At 44.0% G+C, this 18,750-nt stretch overlaps 1 protein-coding gene across 1 annotated transcript in view; it reads right to left on the bottom strand.

The window, feature by feature from the left end:
- Window positions 1-4,499: 4,499 nt before the first annotated feature.
- The window catches only part of OTUD3 (OTU deubiquitinase 3), a 28,950-nt gene continuing 14,699 nt past the window's right edge, over window positions 4,500-18,750 (bottom strand). Inside the window, exons 4-8 of the mRNA XM_068969381.1 lie at window positions 13,457-13,579; window positions 8,642-8,773; window positions 7,866-7,962; window positions 5,685-5,869; window positions 4,500-4,813 (exon numbers count right to left, since the gene is read on the bottom strand). Coding sequence (XP_068825482.1) covers window positions 4,640-4,813; window positions 5,685-5,869; window positions 7,866-7,962; window positions 8,642-8,773; window positions 13,457-13,579 — 711 coding nt within the window. The 3' untranslated portion in view covers window positions 4,500-4,639. The remainder of the gene's footprint in view (window positions 4,814-5,684; window positions 5,870-7,865; window positions 7,963-8,641; window positions 8,774-13,456; window positions 13,580-18,750) is intronic.

An 18,750-nucleotide genomic window follows, 5' to 3' on the forward strand; every position in this document is an offset into this window, starting at 1 on the left:
CAAATAGCCAAGTACAGTACTTTGGTAAATAAAAAACAGAACGGTTCAGAGTAACACAATGCGAGGACAGAATGGAGAAATGAACTACGGACGCCAGACAATGGTCACATTTCTCCTTGTCAAGCTCCATGGATAAGGCGAGACTTGCTTAGTCTCTGGGTCATGACCCCACGGAGGTCTTGGGTATCTCTGGACTGCAGCGAGAGCAAGTATAGTGCAATCAGGAGAAAAAGAGAAGGTGGCTGAGCCACAGGGGCTCCAGTATTCTCCACAGACCCACCTGCCCTCCCTCGTCAAGGGACTAACGCCCACCAGCGCCTCCCCATTGGCACGGGGAACACAGAGGTCTGCCGTTAGGCTCCCAGCCCCTCCCTCCTCCTCACGGAGCTCGCTGCTGGTGGACACTGGAAGGGTCGCTCCCGGGAGGCCGAGCGCCGTTCCCCCCAGAAGATGAACCATGGGAGGAGACCACAGCCGCACTCCTCCGCTGCGGCCGAGGGGTCGGCACGCAGGCTGAGGTCTGGGGCCACATGCAAACCCCGTCACAGACGACCGGCAGCGGTGCCCCGGTGGATGCCGAGCTGGGAGGGGGAGGGTGGGCCGCCGAGCTTTCACCCAGCGGTCGTGACCGCCCAGCGCTGCGGCACAGTGAGCACCAGCGGTTCTGGACCGGGGGACGCCCTGCTTACAGCAAGGTCACCACACACCCGTTCATGCTTTCACAGAAATTATTCTTCACTGGTATCAGCTCCTTCTTGAGTAACTTCGCAAGGATGCTGAACACTTTAATCGAGTTACAAAGCAGTCTGCACTACGAGAGCAGGACTCTAGAAAGTAATCCCTCCGAGGAAACGGTAAGAGCCTGAGGTTTTCACAGGGCACGTTATCCTGGACACACGGGGCCAGGCAGTGGACAGGGCCCCAATCCTGCCCAGGGCCGGGCTCTGGGGCACCTTCTGAGTTCAGTACTGGGCACACACTTTGTGACTGGTGTCAGTGTCTCTGCTGCAAACCAACTGTCCGTCCCCTCTCGTAGGTGACAGCAGAAGATTGGCTATCATTTAAAATCGAGATCTTCAACTTAACGAAACATACAATTTGCTTTAGAGTCAGAAAGACACACCTTGTAGAAAGTGCCATTATCAAATCACCTCAGAACAACTGTCAGAAGGCCCCAGAGTTTGAGGAACACCTGTTCTGAAAGCTGAGATGAACAAAACAGTGAACAATGAAAACATCAAAACAAACAAAAATAAACAAACTGCATCAGACTCTGAGTCTAAAGGTTTGCCACAGAGAGACAGAGCCTTGAGGTAAAAAGGTGAAGAGCTACGCGTCTACCCCAAGCGGAGTCAGAGGCCCACGGCCACGGCACCGAAACCAAGCTCCACCGTCACGCTGCCCACACCGGCCCTTCTGGCCAGGCTGAGTGAGTCAGCCCTGACGAGGAAGCCGAGTTTCCGTCAACCGACTGCGCGTTCTGGGCTGAACGTCTCAGAGGTAAACTGACAGCGTTCCACGTGGACCCGGTAAAACCCAGGCGGTCTGAGAGTTTCTCAGAAAGAGAGAAATTGCACACTGACGACAGGGACTCCTACGAGGCGAGCACGGCCTCGCGCCAAGTCCGCCTGATCCCCACCTACGGAACACAGGCGCGGCTCCCCCGTCAGCATCTCCTGCCAGCAGAGCTCCCTGGGCGAGGCGGCGGCGCGTCAGAAACCACCCCCTCGGAGCCCGGCCCCAGCTGCCCCGCAGCAGAGCTCCCACTTCACCAGCCCTCGGCATCACACGGGGTGTGGAACTGTGTTCAGAGCTTAGAGGGGAAACCACAGACAAGCTCGACCCTTGAGACTCCTTTCTGCCACAATTCTTCAGCCAGACTTCACTCCTAAAAGCATATGCTATTACTGAAAAATCAATTATACACACACAACTTCTAACACCTCCTGGTGGCAACTGTGCTAATTTAGAAGTTGTGGCTCTATGCTGTTCTAATACATCTACCTCTCGAGTACAAAGCTATTGCCACTAAAATTTTATTTCTTATTTTGACCTTTAAAAAAAATTCATACAACTTTTATGTACAGCTTCTAAGACAAGTAAGCAGCTATGGACCACCACTCCATCCCCTTTCTCCTGACCAAAGCTACCGAGATAATCCCACAGAACAAACATCTAACAGCCACCGAGGCTAAGAACGCTTCACTCCTTACTATGCAGTGCCCTGAGCAACGGCACCAGGTAACCACCACCAACCAGGCGGCCAGGACCAATCAACACGCCAGGCCCCCACTTGGCTGCCAATAACATGGTTCTCCAGAGCCTCTCACGGAACCAACTAACACATGGATTCCATACTCATACCTCATACTTTGGTGGGACGGAGGCAGTGAAGTTTAAATTTAAACCCTTAGCTAGAAGATATCACTAAAGCTGGATACATGTACCCCATCCCTAATAATTAACATACTGAACACAGACCAATTATAACTGAAAAACTGTGAAATAGTAATAAAAGAAAATTACTGAAGCCACTAGATTAGTTTTTAAAACCAGTTACTTTACCCAAGAAAAGGTGAAGCCCATTCTCAGAATTATGTAATTCATAAATAAATGCACCCAATATTCTATAGTAACTCTTTAGCAACTTCTAAAACCCAACAGAGCCCAAGGCCACGTTCTTTAACCATGTGAACTAAAGCAATCCTACCACTCCTGACCATGGGTCTCCCTCAGCTATTTCAGACTCCTAACTGCTTAATCGTGTGAGAGGATCTGGTCTCCTGAATCCTCACAGTACAAACATTCAAGAAACAGTGCTCACTCAGATGCTCGGCCACAGCGGAAAGCCAGGAGAACAGAGCCTGAAGCATTGGCCCGCGCTCCCTTGGAGACAGCGAGGCAACAGAGACAGCTCACCTTCTCATACTGAGCGCCAGAAGCTCTAACTCAGGACCCTGCGGCATGCAAAGAAAAAATGCTATGCCGTTTCTAAACCTGCTTCGTTGATGTACTATACCAGCATGTTCTGGGGGCACCTCCAAGAGGCTACTGAGGCTCCAAGCACGAAAAGTTACCAAAGCCAACAAACAGAGAATTAAAATACATAATCAAAACCGAAGAAAGCAAACCACCTGCTGATAAAGACAACCCACTGAATCCAAAGGCAGCCCACACAATGCTGTGTCTACACATGTCAAAACCTTCTTATTGTTTTCTTTTTGCCTTGGAACTCTTGTAATTTTGAAATCTGAGATGGAGGAGAAAACCAGTAGTTCACCTTTCAGTTCAGCATATATTATTTCTTCCAATATTAGGTCCTCAAAAGGCAAAAACGGTCCAAGATTGGCCACTTCAAGGGTTAATTTTAAAGTTCACATCCATCTAACTCAGTGTAAGGAATGATGCCTCCCACTGCCCAAACCTGACTATTTCAGCACTGTGCAGCCACTGCAGGGCCTCAGCCACAGTGCTTTCTCGGCCCAGCTGGTCTAACCTGAGTCCCTGACGACTTCTAGAGGGTGCTGGAGAGTTTTTCCAAGAGCAAAATCCCAAACAGGGCTTAACTAGAAAGAACAAAGTGCAGCATTTTATGGGATTTCACTTTCACAATACTAACAAATTAAGCCACAGCTCAAGATACTTTTCCTCTGAAGGAATCTCTCTAAATCTAGAATGGCAAGAAAGACACTCACTTAAAATGTGAACATGAAAAACCTTAGCAAGTCTTCCACTCTCTCCATACACAACAAAAGAACTCTTCAGACTCCTCCTGTGCAAAACCTCAGACTCTTGTGATCTTTCCCTTCACAACTACAGATTCTGGACTGCATGCTTTCAGAATCCCAGACCTGAATCATAAGCAGTCATGCAACACCTTCTTGCCCTCAAGAAACAAGCATCAAACACTCAGCAACACTACCAATTTTCCAGCAAGGCCCAGGCCTAATTAACAGTCAGGCCTATTTATCATATGGCTTGAGTACAAATGAACCAGCAGTACCTGCAATCCCATCTGAACACCATGATCAGAAAGAGAAATGTGGTTGTTTAATTGCCACCCTGACTACAGGCCACAACCTCCCTATCACATTTCTTTGGAAAAACAATTCCTGAATTATTCTCTGATTAACCTGGAGTAGAAGAAAGTTAATTCTAAACATGTACCTGAGCTTGGAGATCATTTATAAACTATCCTGCATATTAATGTCTGTTTGAAAATGAAACAGAAACAAAGGAAACTTGTCCTCTGAATGTCTAGCAATTAATCTAAACTATCTCATCCGCAATTATAGCAAAACTCACCCCAAGTGTTAAGGAAAGATCCCAGGGTCACCAAACTCTAAATTCTCAGGGCAAATAAAACGACACTTAAAAGGTTTTTGTTTGTTTTTTACCTAACTATCCACCCCTCAAACTCGGTATTTTAAACACAGAACATGAACGGCTTCACTGCACTTTCATTAAATAAAACACATCACTGGACAAAACTCTGAACAAAAAAGAGGCAGCCGAAGGACTAACTCAGTGAGTGACTCTGTGGGTTGGGTTCTGTTCTGTAAAGGACGGCCTCACTGGGAAGCCTGGCACACAGCCCTGCACTTCCCATTCGCTGCTCGCAGCTCCCAGGAGGCCAGACTCAGATGCTGAGAGCCGCGAAGGTCTTCACCAAGGTGACCTGGGCGCTCGCGTCCGCGTCGCTCCTGCTGCTGTCCCTGTGGCTCCTGCTCTCCAGGGCTTTGTGCCGGTGCCTCTCCTCCTGTCGTTTCTTCTTCTCCAGTCGCTGCTGTTCTCGCCTCTGTTTGTTTGTGACCTGAGAAAGGAGACTGCCGTGTGAGTCAGTACAAATGTATATCCCCGTGCTAGGCTAGCAAATAAAGTCAATTCCATCCTCCTCATAAAGTAATTCAAAATAACCTAAAGAAACATGAACCCTAGGCCAGCTGGAGATAATGCTCAAAAATGCCACAGGATGCCTTTCTGTGCATAATGCCCCAGGGAATCCTAACAGAATTCTTACAAGCTTACTGCATCTCACCCTCTGCCTGTGACTTTTTACATTACGTTACATTCTGAGCTCAGAACTTCCTGGTAAAAATCTTAACAAGAAGTTCCAAATTCAGTAAAAGTCATGGTGTCATATATTGCTTGTGAGAGTTGGGCTGGGAAGGGAGAAGCACAACCTTTCTCGGAAGCATCTTACAACTTTCCAGAAGATCTTAAAAAGATCCACATACCCATGCCCTTTACCCTGTTAATTCTCCTTCTGGGACTCTAGCCAAGCAAATAATGCAAAAGACAAAGATTTATACACAAGGTGTTCACTGAAGGTGATGCCATTTACAACAAATGGGACGCAGTCACACGATCAGCCAAGAAAGCCACCCACACGCTCTGACATCAGGCAGGAGGAGGAGCCGATCTGTGTGTACAGAGCAGGGACTGAGTATACTTCCTTCCAAGGGTCACTGCAAAGTCCAAACGGGACAAGTGGGGTCTTCATTCCACCTCATCATATACTCCCATGACTCCCCATATTTCCTACAATAACCACTTTATAAAATCAAAATAAAATCACATACGAACACGAGCTCCAAGTTCCCGCCACTGCTGCCAAATTACAGAGCCCCGACTTCACTCACTCACTCCCTCCCCATTTACCCTGGCAACCCCATCATGCCTACCTTTGGGAGCTGGTTTTTATTTGCTTTGTTTTCCTCAGTAGGGCTGGCCCGCGCCTTACTGTTCTCAGTCCTGCCTTCATTTACACCCTGATTTCCGAAGATTCTGGTGCCACTGCCACCCTCTTCCCATAAAGGACCACACTGCGTCAGCACTCCACCACTGGACTCAAGGTTCTCCTCTGCATCTTTCAAAGAAAGACGGTTTGTTAAACTGAAAACCTAAGATAGTTACACACTGTGACAAGTGTTAAAAGACTCAAAGTACCTGGCTCCCTATATCACTGTCATTCAGAGAGCAAGTTTCCTTGAGGCAAAATTCCAGTATCAAGTCAATACAGTGGGGAACATAAGGAAAAAAATTACTGGTAAAATTTGGAAGATAAATTTTAAAATAACCCGTTGACCAGTCCTCTCATCAGCTTCCTACCAGCTGAGTGCTTTGATTCATCAGTTTAAGCCACTTTTTAACATTAATTTTTAGGGGGAAATCTTTCATTTGTACCCCTAAAACAGAAAGGAAATAAGCTCTAAAACTGTGCTCTCCAATACAGTGGCTACTAGCCACATGTGGCTGTTTAAATTAAAAATAAAATTAAATAAAATTTTAAATTTAGTTCCTCAGTCTCACTTAGCCACCTGTCAAGTATATTCCATACAGAATAGCACAGACTCTCTATAGCGCAGCTTTAAAATCACATGGATCAGCTTTCTAAGAGGGTACAACATACATGTAAGGAAGATAATAAAATACCCAATCAGAAAACCATTAATATAATGCCAGGAACAGCACCTGGCATAAAAAGTCTGGCAATGAGTACTGAAATCATTCAAAATAAATAACTTGCAAAAACAGATATTAACATTTTTTTTCCTTCCTCTGAATCACAGAATTAAAACTCAGTTTAAGATCATGTATGGATGCGAGAGTTGGACTGTGAAGAAAGCTGAGCGCCAAAGAATTGATGCTTCTGAACTGTGGTGTTGGAGAAGACTCTTGAGAGTCCCTTGGACTGCAAGGAGATCCAACCAGTCCATCCTAAAGGAGATCAGCCTTAGGTGTTCTTTGGAAAGAATGATGCTAAAGCTGAAACTCCAGTACTTTGGCCACCTCATGCAAAGAGCTGACTCATTGGAAAAGACTCTGATGTTGGGAGGGATTGGGGGCAGGAGGAGAAGGGGACGACAGAGGATGAGATGGCTGGATGGCATCACCGACTCGACGGACAAAGTGAATTTGAGTGAACTCTGGGAGTTGGTGATGGACAGGGAGGCCTGGAGTGCTGCGATTCATGGGGTCACAAAGAGTTGGACACGACTGAGTGACTGAACTGAACTGAACTAAGCAAAGAAAAATTGTGAATTATCACCAGTTGACTGATGCTAGTAATGTAAATATTTCCACTAGAGAAGTAATTTTTCTCTCCATTTCAGTTTATCATTTTGGCATTATAATGGAATCTTCTTTCTAAAAGGATAGGTCTTCCCTGACACTGTCCACTCCTCCAAAACTGGCTAAGTGGCCTTCCCATGCACCCCCTAGCACCCTGTACCCCAACTTCATCACATATGATTACGCCAATCTACTCACCTGCCTCCACCATGCCCCTCCACCCCCAGACTACACGCTCCCTGATGCAGAGCTGGCACCCAGTAAAACCCACCTGCAAACACAAGGTGCTCAGTAAGCAACTGCTAAATGAGTAAATGACAATATAGTTAACTCCCTGCCAGTTGATTAAAGATGAAAACTCGATACCATCTATTAATGCACATGCATGGAATCTAGAAAAATGGCACTGATGACCTACTTACAGGGCAGGAATCGAGACACAGACACAGAGAATCGACTTGTGGAAGGGCGGTGGGGCAAACAGAGAGTGACACTGATATATACACACTAGCTGTGTAAAGAGACGGCTAGTGGGAAGCTGCTGCACAGCACAGCGAGCTCGGCCTGGTGGCCTGTGATGACCTATGACCTAGAGGGGTGGGGCAGCGGAGGAGAGGCCTCACAAGGGAAGGATATATGCATACTTACAGTTTAGTCATGCTGTTGTGCAGCAGAAACCAACACAACATTATAAGGCAATTATTCTCCAATTATTAATAAAAATATTAAATATTTGAAAAATCACCAACATAATCATCTTGAAAGCTTAAGATTATCAATCACAGACTTACTATTTCTTCTCCCCTGGTTCATCTGCAGCATGGCAATTATCGCAGATTCAATATTATAATTTTCAGCTTCCAGGTTCTGAACTATCAAATTAAAATCCTATGAAAGAAACAAAGGAACACATCAGAATCTGGGTATACTTTCCTGTCCATCTCTACATCAACAATTTGATACACAAAACAATGTAACTGAGGCAAGGTTTCAAGACTTTCCATCTAGAAAATGTCTTAATATTCTCAGTAAGGTGAACACCTGAAATAATTGTTTAATAAAGGAATTCATACAAAACTGCACTAGTCAGAAAATAATAAATCCACACACTTTCTTAGGATTTTGAACAATACTGGGTAAAGTGGAGAAAATAAGAGAGAAATGAATAAACAGCTCTCAGTAAGTTACACTACATAACTAAATCAAACTACAAATATCATGGGCCTGCTTTGGCTCAGCGGGTGTTGGCATGCTAGAGTGAGGCCATAATAGTGTGGCAGTTTCTCAAAAAGTTAAACCTGTACAGACGGGTTTTCAACAATGCCTGTCTATAAACCTGGGATCCCCAACCTCCAGGCCACGGACCAGTCCCTCCTATCAGATTGGCGGTGGTGTTAGATTAGAAATAAAGTGCACAATAAATGTAATGAACTTGAATCATCCCAAAACCACCATCCCCCAGGTCCCTTGGATCTGTGGAAAAACTGTCTTCCACGAAACCACTTCCTGGTGCCAAAAAGGTCAGGGACCGCTGCTAAAGCACGGTTACCACACGACAAATACTAACGGAACACCCAGTTGCGTTGCAAACTTTCTGGACAGCATCTTCTACTTCGTCTCGCAGGTCATCTTCCAAGTCGACTCCCTTTGCCTTGCTCTTCTCCCTCTTATCTGATTCATCTTGATGAAGCATCTGAAACTGAAGGACACAGAAAGAGTGATAATCATGGAACTCTGGCACACTATCTTCAGAATCCTGAATACAGGAAAACACTCCATCATCTCAAAACATTCAGATATATGAAAAAACATTCAGAAACAATCTTAAAGGAACAGCTAAATTTCATTCACACAGAGATTCCAGGCCACAGCTTGAAGTATTTAAGAAGAAAGGCCCAGGGACTTCCTTATTGGTCCTGTGGCTAAGACCCCGCACTCTAAGTGCAGCAGGCCCAGGTCTGACCCCTGGTCAGAGAACTAGATCCCAGATGCCACAGTTCAAGAGTTCACAGCCACAGCTGAAGATCCTGCAAGGCGCGGTGAAGATCAAACATCCCACGTGCCACAGCAAAGACCTGCACAAATAAATCTGTTTTTTTAAAAGAAGGCCCAGGATATGGGATAAACTGTTCAGTATGGCATTAGAGACCAACATTTTGGCAATGAGTGCTAACTCGGGCAGCACACACCTGTCTCAGCTGGATTCCAGAGCTGTGAGCCTAGTAACAGAATCAGCCTTCTACAGGAGCACCCAAAGAGCTCTTCCAGCAGGACAGCTCACCTTGAAGAGACACACGCCTGACTCTCACCTGATTCCCGAGGCCCTGTCTGTTCACCAGCAAGCCGTGGCGTGCTGGAGCTCCCGTCCAGACCAGATCATCACAGATGAGCATGACTCCGGAAACTTCCCATGCTACCACCACACTCAGGGGAGCCTGTAGGCCCAATTCTAAAGCCACCAAGAGCTGCTCACTTGGTATCCACAGGACTGTATGACGTAAGCCCATTTCAGAAAAGCTAAAGTCATCCGTCCATGGCTTCCAATCACTTTCTCCCTCTGCTTGCTATTATTAATGCAGCGAGTGGAACATAAGCAAGGACACTTTTGCTTTCTGTCTATAAAAGGGCAAGTGGAAGCCAGCAACGTGCAGTATATTCCATAGAACGTGTAATAAAAAGCAAAACCTATTCTAAAATTTTACCCTAACAGTTTGGCTATGTGTATCAAGATTCTTTGAAATTTATCCAAAGGAAATGATGTCACAGATAGAAAGAATTTATGTAAAAGTGCTCATTCCACTGCCATGAAGGGTGGTGAATAACTGGAAACACCTACAGGTTTCTGAGTGAGGGTGTAGTTAAATTACCTACAGAACAGAGCTTCATTCCCACTCAAGTAAGGAACACAACAAGGGTTTTCACTACCACCATGATTATTTAACAATGTCTTGGAGAACACCAATGCAATTAGCTCCCCAATAAAGAAAAATTAGAAGTACAAAACTGGAAAGGAAGAAAAGTTATCACTATTTGCAGATAATTCTACACCTTTAAAAGAGAGAGAAAACAAAAAAAAAAACTACTTCAAACAAGAATAATTCTGGAAAGTCATATAAGAATCTAGTGTCCAGAATAAAGAGCTTTTTAGAACTCAACAACCAAATCACAAAAAGTCCAATTAAAACACGTGCAAAGGACTTGAACAGACATCTCTTCTAAGATAAACAAATGGCAAATGAGCACATGAAAAGATGCTAAACATCACTAATCATTATGGAATGAAAATCAAAACTACAAGATGCCATTCACATCTTGTAGCTTGGCTGTGATTTTAAAAAGAAAGAAGGAAAAATAACAAGTGCTGGTGAGGATGGAGAGAAAGTGAAGTCCTCCATACACCGCTAGTGGGAACATGAAACCAAACAGCTACACACTGTGGAAAACAGTGCCGTAGTTTCTCAAAAAGCTAAAGTCAGAGCCACCACAGGACCCAGCACCTCCCATACACAGCTGACAGACCGGGACTGCGCAGGCCCACTGACACAGACGCTCCCGGGAGTAATGCCGTGGCACTACATGATTCATGACTGGCCAAACCTAAGGACGCAGAACTGCAGATACAGAAGCTCAGATCTGCCAGTGGACTGTAAGTTACACGCAGAGTTTCCGCTGTGCATCACTGGTACCCCTGAGCCCTTGCTCACAGGTCAACTGTACACCCAAAACGTTGAGAACAGGTACTCAAACAAATACTACACCCAAATAATCACAGCAGCACTATTCACAACAGCCAAAGAATAGAAACAATTCAAAGGCCCACCAAATGAAAGGATAAACAAAATGCGGTGTATCAGTAAAATGGAGTACTGCTCGACCCTGCAAAGGAACTAAGAAATGGTATGTGCTACAACGTGGATGAACCTAAAAACATCACGCTAAGGAAAGCCAGACATGAAAAGCCACACAGTGTGTGATTCCCTTTATAAAAAAAGTCCAGAAAAAGTAAATCCAGAGAGACAGAAAGTAGACTGGTTGGGGCTGGGGCTGAAAAGGAATGGGCAGTAACTGCTTAATGGGCACCAGGCTTTCTTTCAGGGTGTTGAAAATTATTTGGAACTGGATGGAGGAAGTGTTTACTCAGCTTTGCGGGTGTATTCAGTGCCACTGAATCGTACACTTGAAAATGGTGAATTTTACATTATGTGAACTTTACCTCAATTAAAAAGAAAGAAAACTCGGTAGGATAGCTGAGTATATACATAACATAATTTTGTGATCAAATTTCATACATACAAATGTAAAGGGAAAAAAAGACCCTTTCCTTACAAAAGGAACAGAAAACACAAAACATCTAAGAATAAAGTCAGCAAACAATGGGATAGAACTATACGAAAAAACGCTCCTGCAGATGACCGAAAACAGTTAATTAAACAAACAAAAAGATTAGCAGGTTCCTGGCTAGCAAGATTCAACATCATACAGATGTCAATTTTTGCTTATTAATTTAATGAGATTACAATAAAAGGAAATATTACCAGGACTTTTTAGCTACACAAACTTATTCTAACATTCATATATAAAACAAAAAAGCAAAAATATACAGGCAACCATAAAAAAAGAAAGTAATGATGGGTGAAAAATTCTACTAGATTTTTTAAACTATACTTTCTTAATTAAAACAATGAACACATGAACATCTGAACAGAAAAAAACAGTGGACTAGAATCAATGTCTAGAAATAGACCCAACTACATACGGGAATTTAGTATATGAAAAAAGCAGCAAGCTAAATCAATGAGAAAAAGATGTATAATTATAAAAATAAACAGTTTGGGTTCAAGTAAGTAACAACAAGGAAAAATATAGTTGAATCCATACACTCACATCTGTATATCAATTTAAGTACCAAATAGAGACATGACCTAATTTTCTTTTAAAAAATGAACATACAGAAGTACTAAAATAAACTATGCGAGAATTCTTTTAAACTCAGAATGGGAAAGAGCTTCCTAATTATGACCCAAAACCCAGAAGACATTTACCTGATGTCTTGAAAATGAGATAAATTTAACCACATAAAAATCTAAAATTCTTTCATAGGAAAGACAATATGAGAAAGAATAAAAAGACAGATAACAGACTGAAAAAATTTTGCAACTCATACCACAAATAGAGGCTAATTTCCCTAGTACATAAAGGATTTCCCAAAAATCATTAAGAAGACTGAACAGAAAAAAAATGAAGAACATGCATACAGTTCACACACAACAAAGTACAAACTGGTTTTAAACACAAGAAAAGATATATAAGCTCATTAATAAGAAACGTAGAAATTAAAATTATGTTAAGATTCTTTTCCCTAAGTGACACAGATTTAAAAACTTGATAACACACTGCGCTGGCAAAGGTACAGAAGAGACACATTGCAAGCAGGAGTGTGAACTGGCAAGACGGCTACAGAGAACAACCTGGCGACACCTACCAAGTTACAGATGCACACAGCCCGATGCGGCAAGACTCTTCCAGGAACTTATTCCACAAATACACCCGCGCATGTGTGAAAAGACATGCATGTAAGGCACTGTATGTTGCTTGTAAAAACAAAGTTTGAAAGTCATTTAAAAGTCCATCGAAGGGCCTATTTAAGCACATTATAATGCATCCACACACTAAATAACTATGGAGCCGTTTAAAAAGATGTAGGAAGTTTCTTATGTCCTGCTATGAATTAAACTCTTGAGATATGTTCCATTGTTGCAGTGCAGAATGCTATGCAGAGGATGCTACAACTGCAGATGAGGAGAGTGCATTCCAGCAAAGCTAGACTACACGCACAAACCCACACAATGCTTGATGCGTAAACATCTCTAGGTAGTTTTATGACAGACTAATAACAGTGGGTGCATCCAGTTTACCAGAGGTGAACAAGGGTGACAGAGTGACTTTCACTTTACTTTTTTAAATTACAAAGAAAGTGTCTAATCATGTGAGGAAAGACACGAGATAATAGGACAAAGCTATACAAATACGAAAACAGTAACAAAATGTTGATTCTGTGTTATGTTTTATTTTCTTCTTTACTTTTTCTATAGTTTCCAAATTTTAGATATGAAGCATGAATCAATTTCAAAACATGGAAGTTACTTTAAATGTTTATATAAATTATATTCATGCAATCACAGCCATCACTGTGAGGGAAAGCAGAAGAATGACAATTTTATCCGCTGCCTTCACCCAAATGAACAAAGTTTAAAAATAAAAACCAAGCCCACAGATTCTTAGAGGCAACTTTCTATGGAAACCTGACTGGCTTCTGGCTCCAGGGCAGAGCCCCGACCGGGTCCCTGCGGAGCTGGGAGCAGAGGGCGCCGGCCCCACCCACCTCCGTCCGCAGGCGTGCGGGCGCCTCTGAGTCGTCGTTGATCCTGCGCACGCTGTCATAGTGCTCGCCGTGTCGGTACGCGATGTGCAGCTCCCGCCCGTTGCTTTTGTCTGTTCCTCGGATCTGCAGGCAGAGGGAGAGGAGATGCCAGCGAGGATCTGCAGTGTCCACGTTGGAAGAGCAAGGCCACCTGGCTCCCAGGACGCCCAGTCCACAGGCTCTCTGCAACAGCACCTGGGAGCATCACTGTGATGCATCCTAAGCCAGTTCTGAATTATCTTTCTCCCACTCATGCGTGTATGACTGCATGTACTTAATATGCAACTAAATGGAAATAAAGCCATTTGAAAAGGCATGTTCAAACACCAGGGGCAAATTCACCACAAAGTTAAGTGTAAGTTTCAGGAGCGTCAGGACCCCTCAGCCCCTCAAATGCTCAGGTTCCTTCCAAGAAGGAAGGCCCAAAGGCAGATGCAGATGTGTGAGCCTTGCATCTCAGACAACTGGGGGTCTCTTTGAGGGAAAAAAAAATAAAAAATTACAAACATAAAACTGCTATCACCCTTCCCAAGACCTTGAAAGGGGGCCATAAAATTGAAGGACCTGATACTTAGGCTTCACAGAAAATCCACCCTGTCTTTAAAACAAAAACAGGATTTTTCACCAAACACATACTGAGAAACACACAAACGTCCCATCTGGATCAATTTCAAAACAAAACTACGTACAGTCGAGCAGCACTACTGCACTGCACACCCCAGAGGTACTGCTCACAGAGTGCTGTGTGACCGTGCCCCTGGAGCACAACCCGGCCGGAACAGCACTCCCAGGAGTCATGCGAAACACACGCCAAGCGATGGAGCCTGGGCACTTCCCCCAGACCACCACCTCCACAGAAACTCCACAGTAATCCTCACTCTGTCCTGAGTGAGGACAGAAAGCTGAGACTGTCTGTTAAATCCCCCAAATATCAGCACCTCCTTATCTTTGTGAAAAGTCATAGGCAGTTAAGACATTATTACTAAATAGTATCTGTGGTCTAAAAACAGAGCAAAACCATGGAACAAACAGGAACCACAGAGGTCTAGGAGTCAGAATCACAGAAGTTTTCTCCAGGTAGAGCATCTAGGTCTCAAAGTGCAGAGAGTCTGGTTTTGACACATACAAAATAGAGAGCACTGCTCATCCCCCGGGAAGACTACTGGAAAGGAAATTGGCCAACAGAATCTGTGAGTGACATCATCCCTACAGCACTTACAAATTTAAATAATAACAACACACTATGTATTATCCAGAGGAAAAAATAACTTGAGCACCAGTCACCAAATTGTTAACTGTGCTGCTCAAGGTGCGGAAGATCACAGAGGACTTTCATTTTCTACCTTACACGTGTCTATACTGTTTACAGAAGCATATATTCTATCTGCAGCCAAAAAAAAGAAAAAGTAGGCTGAGTATAAACCTCCTCATTATTGATATAATAAGAGCTCCTACTCATGACTTTATGAAGTGAAGTCACTCAGTCATGTCCAACTCTTTGCCACCCCATGGACTGTAGCCTACCAGGCTTCTCAGTCTATGGGATTTTCCAGGCAAGAGTACTGGAGTGGGGTGCCATTTCCTTCTCCAGGGGATCTTCCTGATGCAGGAATCGAACCCCCGTCTCCCGCATTGCAGGCAGACGCTTTACCCTCTGGGCCACCAGGGAAGCTGCCTACTCATGAGAGTAGCAACCAATTCAGTTTTAACTCTCAATTTTATAAGATGCTTCACAGGGGTATGGGGTGATAGGGGAAACCTAGGGGATAGTTCCAGTAACAGAAAATGTATTTATTTTGAAAACACATACTTTGACTATTAAGCAATTCATAACAGGGAATACTATAGAAATACATGGATTTAAGAGAAAAAAAAGTCTAACTATGAAGAATATCTTCCACAACTACCTAGAAAATTAAGAAACTTTAAAAAAGCTACTGATGGAGCAATAGGCAAGCTGTAGCTACTAAGTCGGCACAGAGTATACTCCTTCAAGAATAGGATCGTTATGCTGTATATTCAAATGATTTTGATGACTTCTGCTAAGCAGTAAAGATTTAAGGACAAAAAACTGGGACAATGAAGAAGGTAACCAGTCTTCCTCACTCAAAGGCATCTGGAGGAAGAGCGCGCCTCAGTAAACACGATGGCTCTCCTGGGAGGGCGCGCGACAACACCGCCCCAGGGAGCAAGCAGCACGCGCAGATCCCGTCCCCTCCGGCTCGCCGGGTCCCTGGGAAGTGAGAGTCCTCACCTGTCAGGCAGTAGCTACTTTACCCTGTTGTAGTGCGACTGTCAGAAGGACACTAGGCCAGACACAAACAGTGATGTATTTCTGCTTATAGGGCATTCTGAAAAGGCAAAACTGTGCCGTGCTGTGCTTAGTTGCTCAGTCGTGTCCAGCTCTGCCACACCATGGACGTTAGCCCGCCAGGTTCCTTTCTCCTGGGGATTCTCCAGACAAGAATACTGGAGTGGGCTGCCATTCCCTCCTCCAGCAGATCTTCCCAACCCAGGGATCGAACCCAGGACTCCCGCATTGCAGGTGGATTCTTTACTGTCCAAGCCACCGGGGAAGCCCAAGAACACTGGAGTGGGTAGCCTACCCCTTCTCCAGGGGATCTTCCAGACCCAGGAATCAAACCAGGGTCTCCTGAATTACAGGCAGATTCTTTACTAGCTGAGCTACCAGGGAAAACCCAGAGGCAAAACTACAAGAGACAAATGAGATTAGTGGTTATAAGAATCTGGGGAAGAAGAGGAGGGACCAGTGACTACAAAGAGGCATGAGGCAACTTCATGGGGCAGTGGGAATATTCAATATATAAGTAGTGGTATATTCTATATGTAGGTAGCAGACATCCTGGAATGCGAAGTCAAGTGGGCCTTAGGAAGCATCACTATGAACAAAGCTAGTGGAGGTGATAGAATTCCAGTGGAGCTATTTCAAATCCTAAAAGATGACGCTATGAAAGTGCTGCACTCAATATGCCAGCAAATTTGCAAAACTCAGCAGTGGCCACAGGACTGGAAAAGGTCAGTTTTCATTCCAATCCCAAAGAAAGGCAATGCCAAAAAATGCTCAAACTACCGCACAACTGCACTCATCTCACACACTAGTAAAGTAATGCTCAAAATTCTCCAAACCAGGTTTCAGCAATATATGAACTGTGAATTTCCAGATGTTCAAGTTGGTTTTAGAAAAGGCAGAGGAACCAGAGATCAAACTGCCAACATCTGCTGGATCATCGAAAAAGCAATAGTTCCAGAAAAACATCTATTTCTGCTTTACTGACTATGCCAAAGCCTTTGACTGTGTGGATCACAATAAACTGTGGAAAATTCTGCAAGAGATGGGAATACCAGACCACCTGACCTGCCTCTTGAGAAACCTATATGCAGGTCAGGACGCAACAGTTAAAACTGGACATGGAACAACAGACTGGTTCCAAATAGGAAAAGGAGTACGTCAAGGCTGTATATTGTCACTGTGCTTATTTAACTTCTATGCAGAGTACATCATGAGAAACGCTGGGCTGGAAGAAGCACAAGCTGGAATCAAGATTGTTGGGAGAAATATCAATAACCTCAGATATGCAGATGACACCACCCTTATGGCAGAAAGTGAAGAGCAACTAAAAAGCCTCTTGATGAAAGTGAAAGAGGACAGTGACAAAGTTGGCTTAAAGCTCAACATTCAGAAAACTAAGATCATGGCATCTGGTCCCAACACTTCATGGCAAATAGATAGGGAAACACTGTCAGACTTTATTTTTGGGGGCTCCAGAATCACTGCAGATGGTGATTGCAGCCATGAAATTAAAAGACGCTTAGTCCTTGGAAGGAAAGTTACGACCAACCTAGATAGCATATTCAAAAGCAGAGCTGTTACTTTGTTGACAAAGGTCCGTCTAGTCAAGGCTATGGTTTTTCCAGTAGTCATGTATGGATGTGAGAGTTGGACTGTGAAGAAAGCTGAGCACCAAAGAATGATGCTTTTGAACTATGGTGTTGGAGAAGACGCGTGAGAGTCCCATGGACTGCAAGGAGATCCAACCAGTCCATCCTAAAGGAGATCAGTCCTGGGTGTTCATTGGAAGGACTGATGTTGAAGCTGAAACTCCAATACTTTGGCCACCTGATGTGAAGAGCTGACTCATTTGAAAAGACCCTGATGCTGGGAAAGATTGAAGGTGGGAGGAGAAAGGGATCACAAGAGGATTAGATGATTGGGTGGCATCACCAACTCAATGGACATGAGTTTGGGTGAACTCCGGGCGTTGGTAATCAACAGGGAGGCCTGGTGTGCTGCGGTTCATGGGGTCGCAAAGAGTCGGACACGACTGAGCGACTGAACTGAACTGAACTGAGGTAGTGTAACATTCACATGACTATGTCCAAAAAACAAACTATATACCAGAGAAGGGTGAATTTTGATATATGTAAGTTATATCTCTATAATTAACTTTATTTTTAAAGAGCAACAGCTAAGCAAAGGAATAAGCAATTTACAAAGGCATATATATATATGCAGGTGGTACAGGAAAATGGGGTTCCCTGGTGGCTCAGACAAAAAAGAATTTGCCTGCAATGCAGGAGACACAGGTTTGATCCCTGGGTTGGGAAGTACCCTTGGAGAAGGAAATGGCAACCCACTCCACTATTCTTGCCTGGAGAATCCCTTGGACAGAGGAGCCTGACGGGCTATAGTCCATGGGGTCCCAAAGAGTCGGCCATGACTGAGCAACTAAAACTTTCACTTTTCACAGGAAAACAATGAAGGAAAAAAGGTCACTGTTACCTGTGTAATAATATGATATATAGGGATATGTAGTGTGTGTAGGTATATATGTATGATGTATCTATCTATGTGTGTGTGCATCCTCAGTCACTCAGGCGTATCTGACTCTTTCCAACTCCATGGACTGTAACCGTCAGGCTCCTCTGTCCATGGGATTTCCCAGGTAAGAGTACTGAAGTGCGCTGCCATTTCCTCCTCCAAGGGATCTTCGCGACCGAGGGATAGAACCAGAGTCTCCTGTAGCCCCCATGTTGCAGGCATATTCTTTACCACTGAACCAGTTCTTAAAATGTGACACCATGATATGTCTCTTCGCAGTTACATACAAATGTTTTTATATTGAAGAGTGTGTGTGAATAACAGATACACACTAAAATGTTAACAACAATTATCTCTAGGAAGTGTGACTGGGTGATTTTTATTTGCCTTTATGGGCTTTTCTAAATTTTCAAAT

This window comes from Capricornis sumatraensis, chromosome 3, assembly GCF_032405125.1.
Source record: "Capricornis sumatraensis isolate serow.1 chromosome 3, serow.2, whole genome shotgun sequence".
Taxonomy (NCBI): Eukaryota; Metazoa; Chordata; class Mammalia; order Artiodactyla; family Bovidae; genus Capricornis; species Capricornis sumatraensis.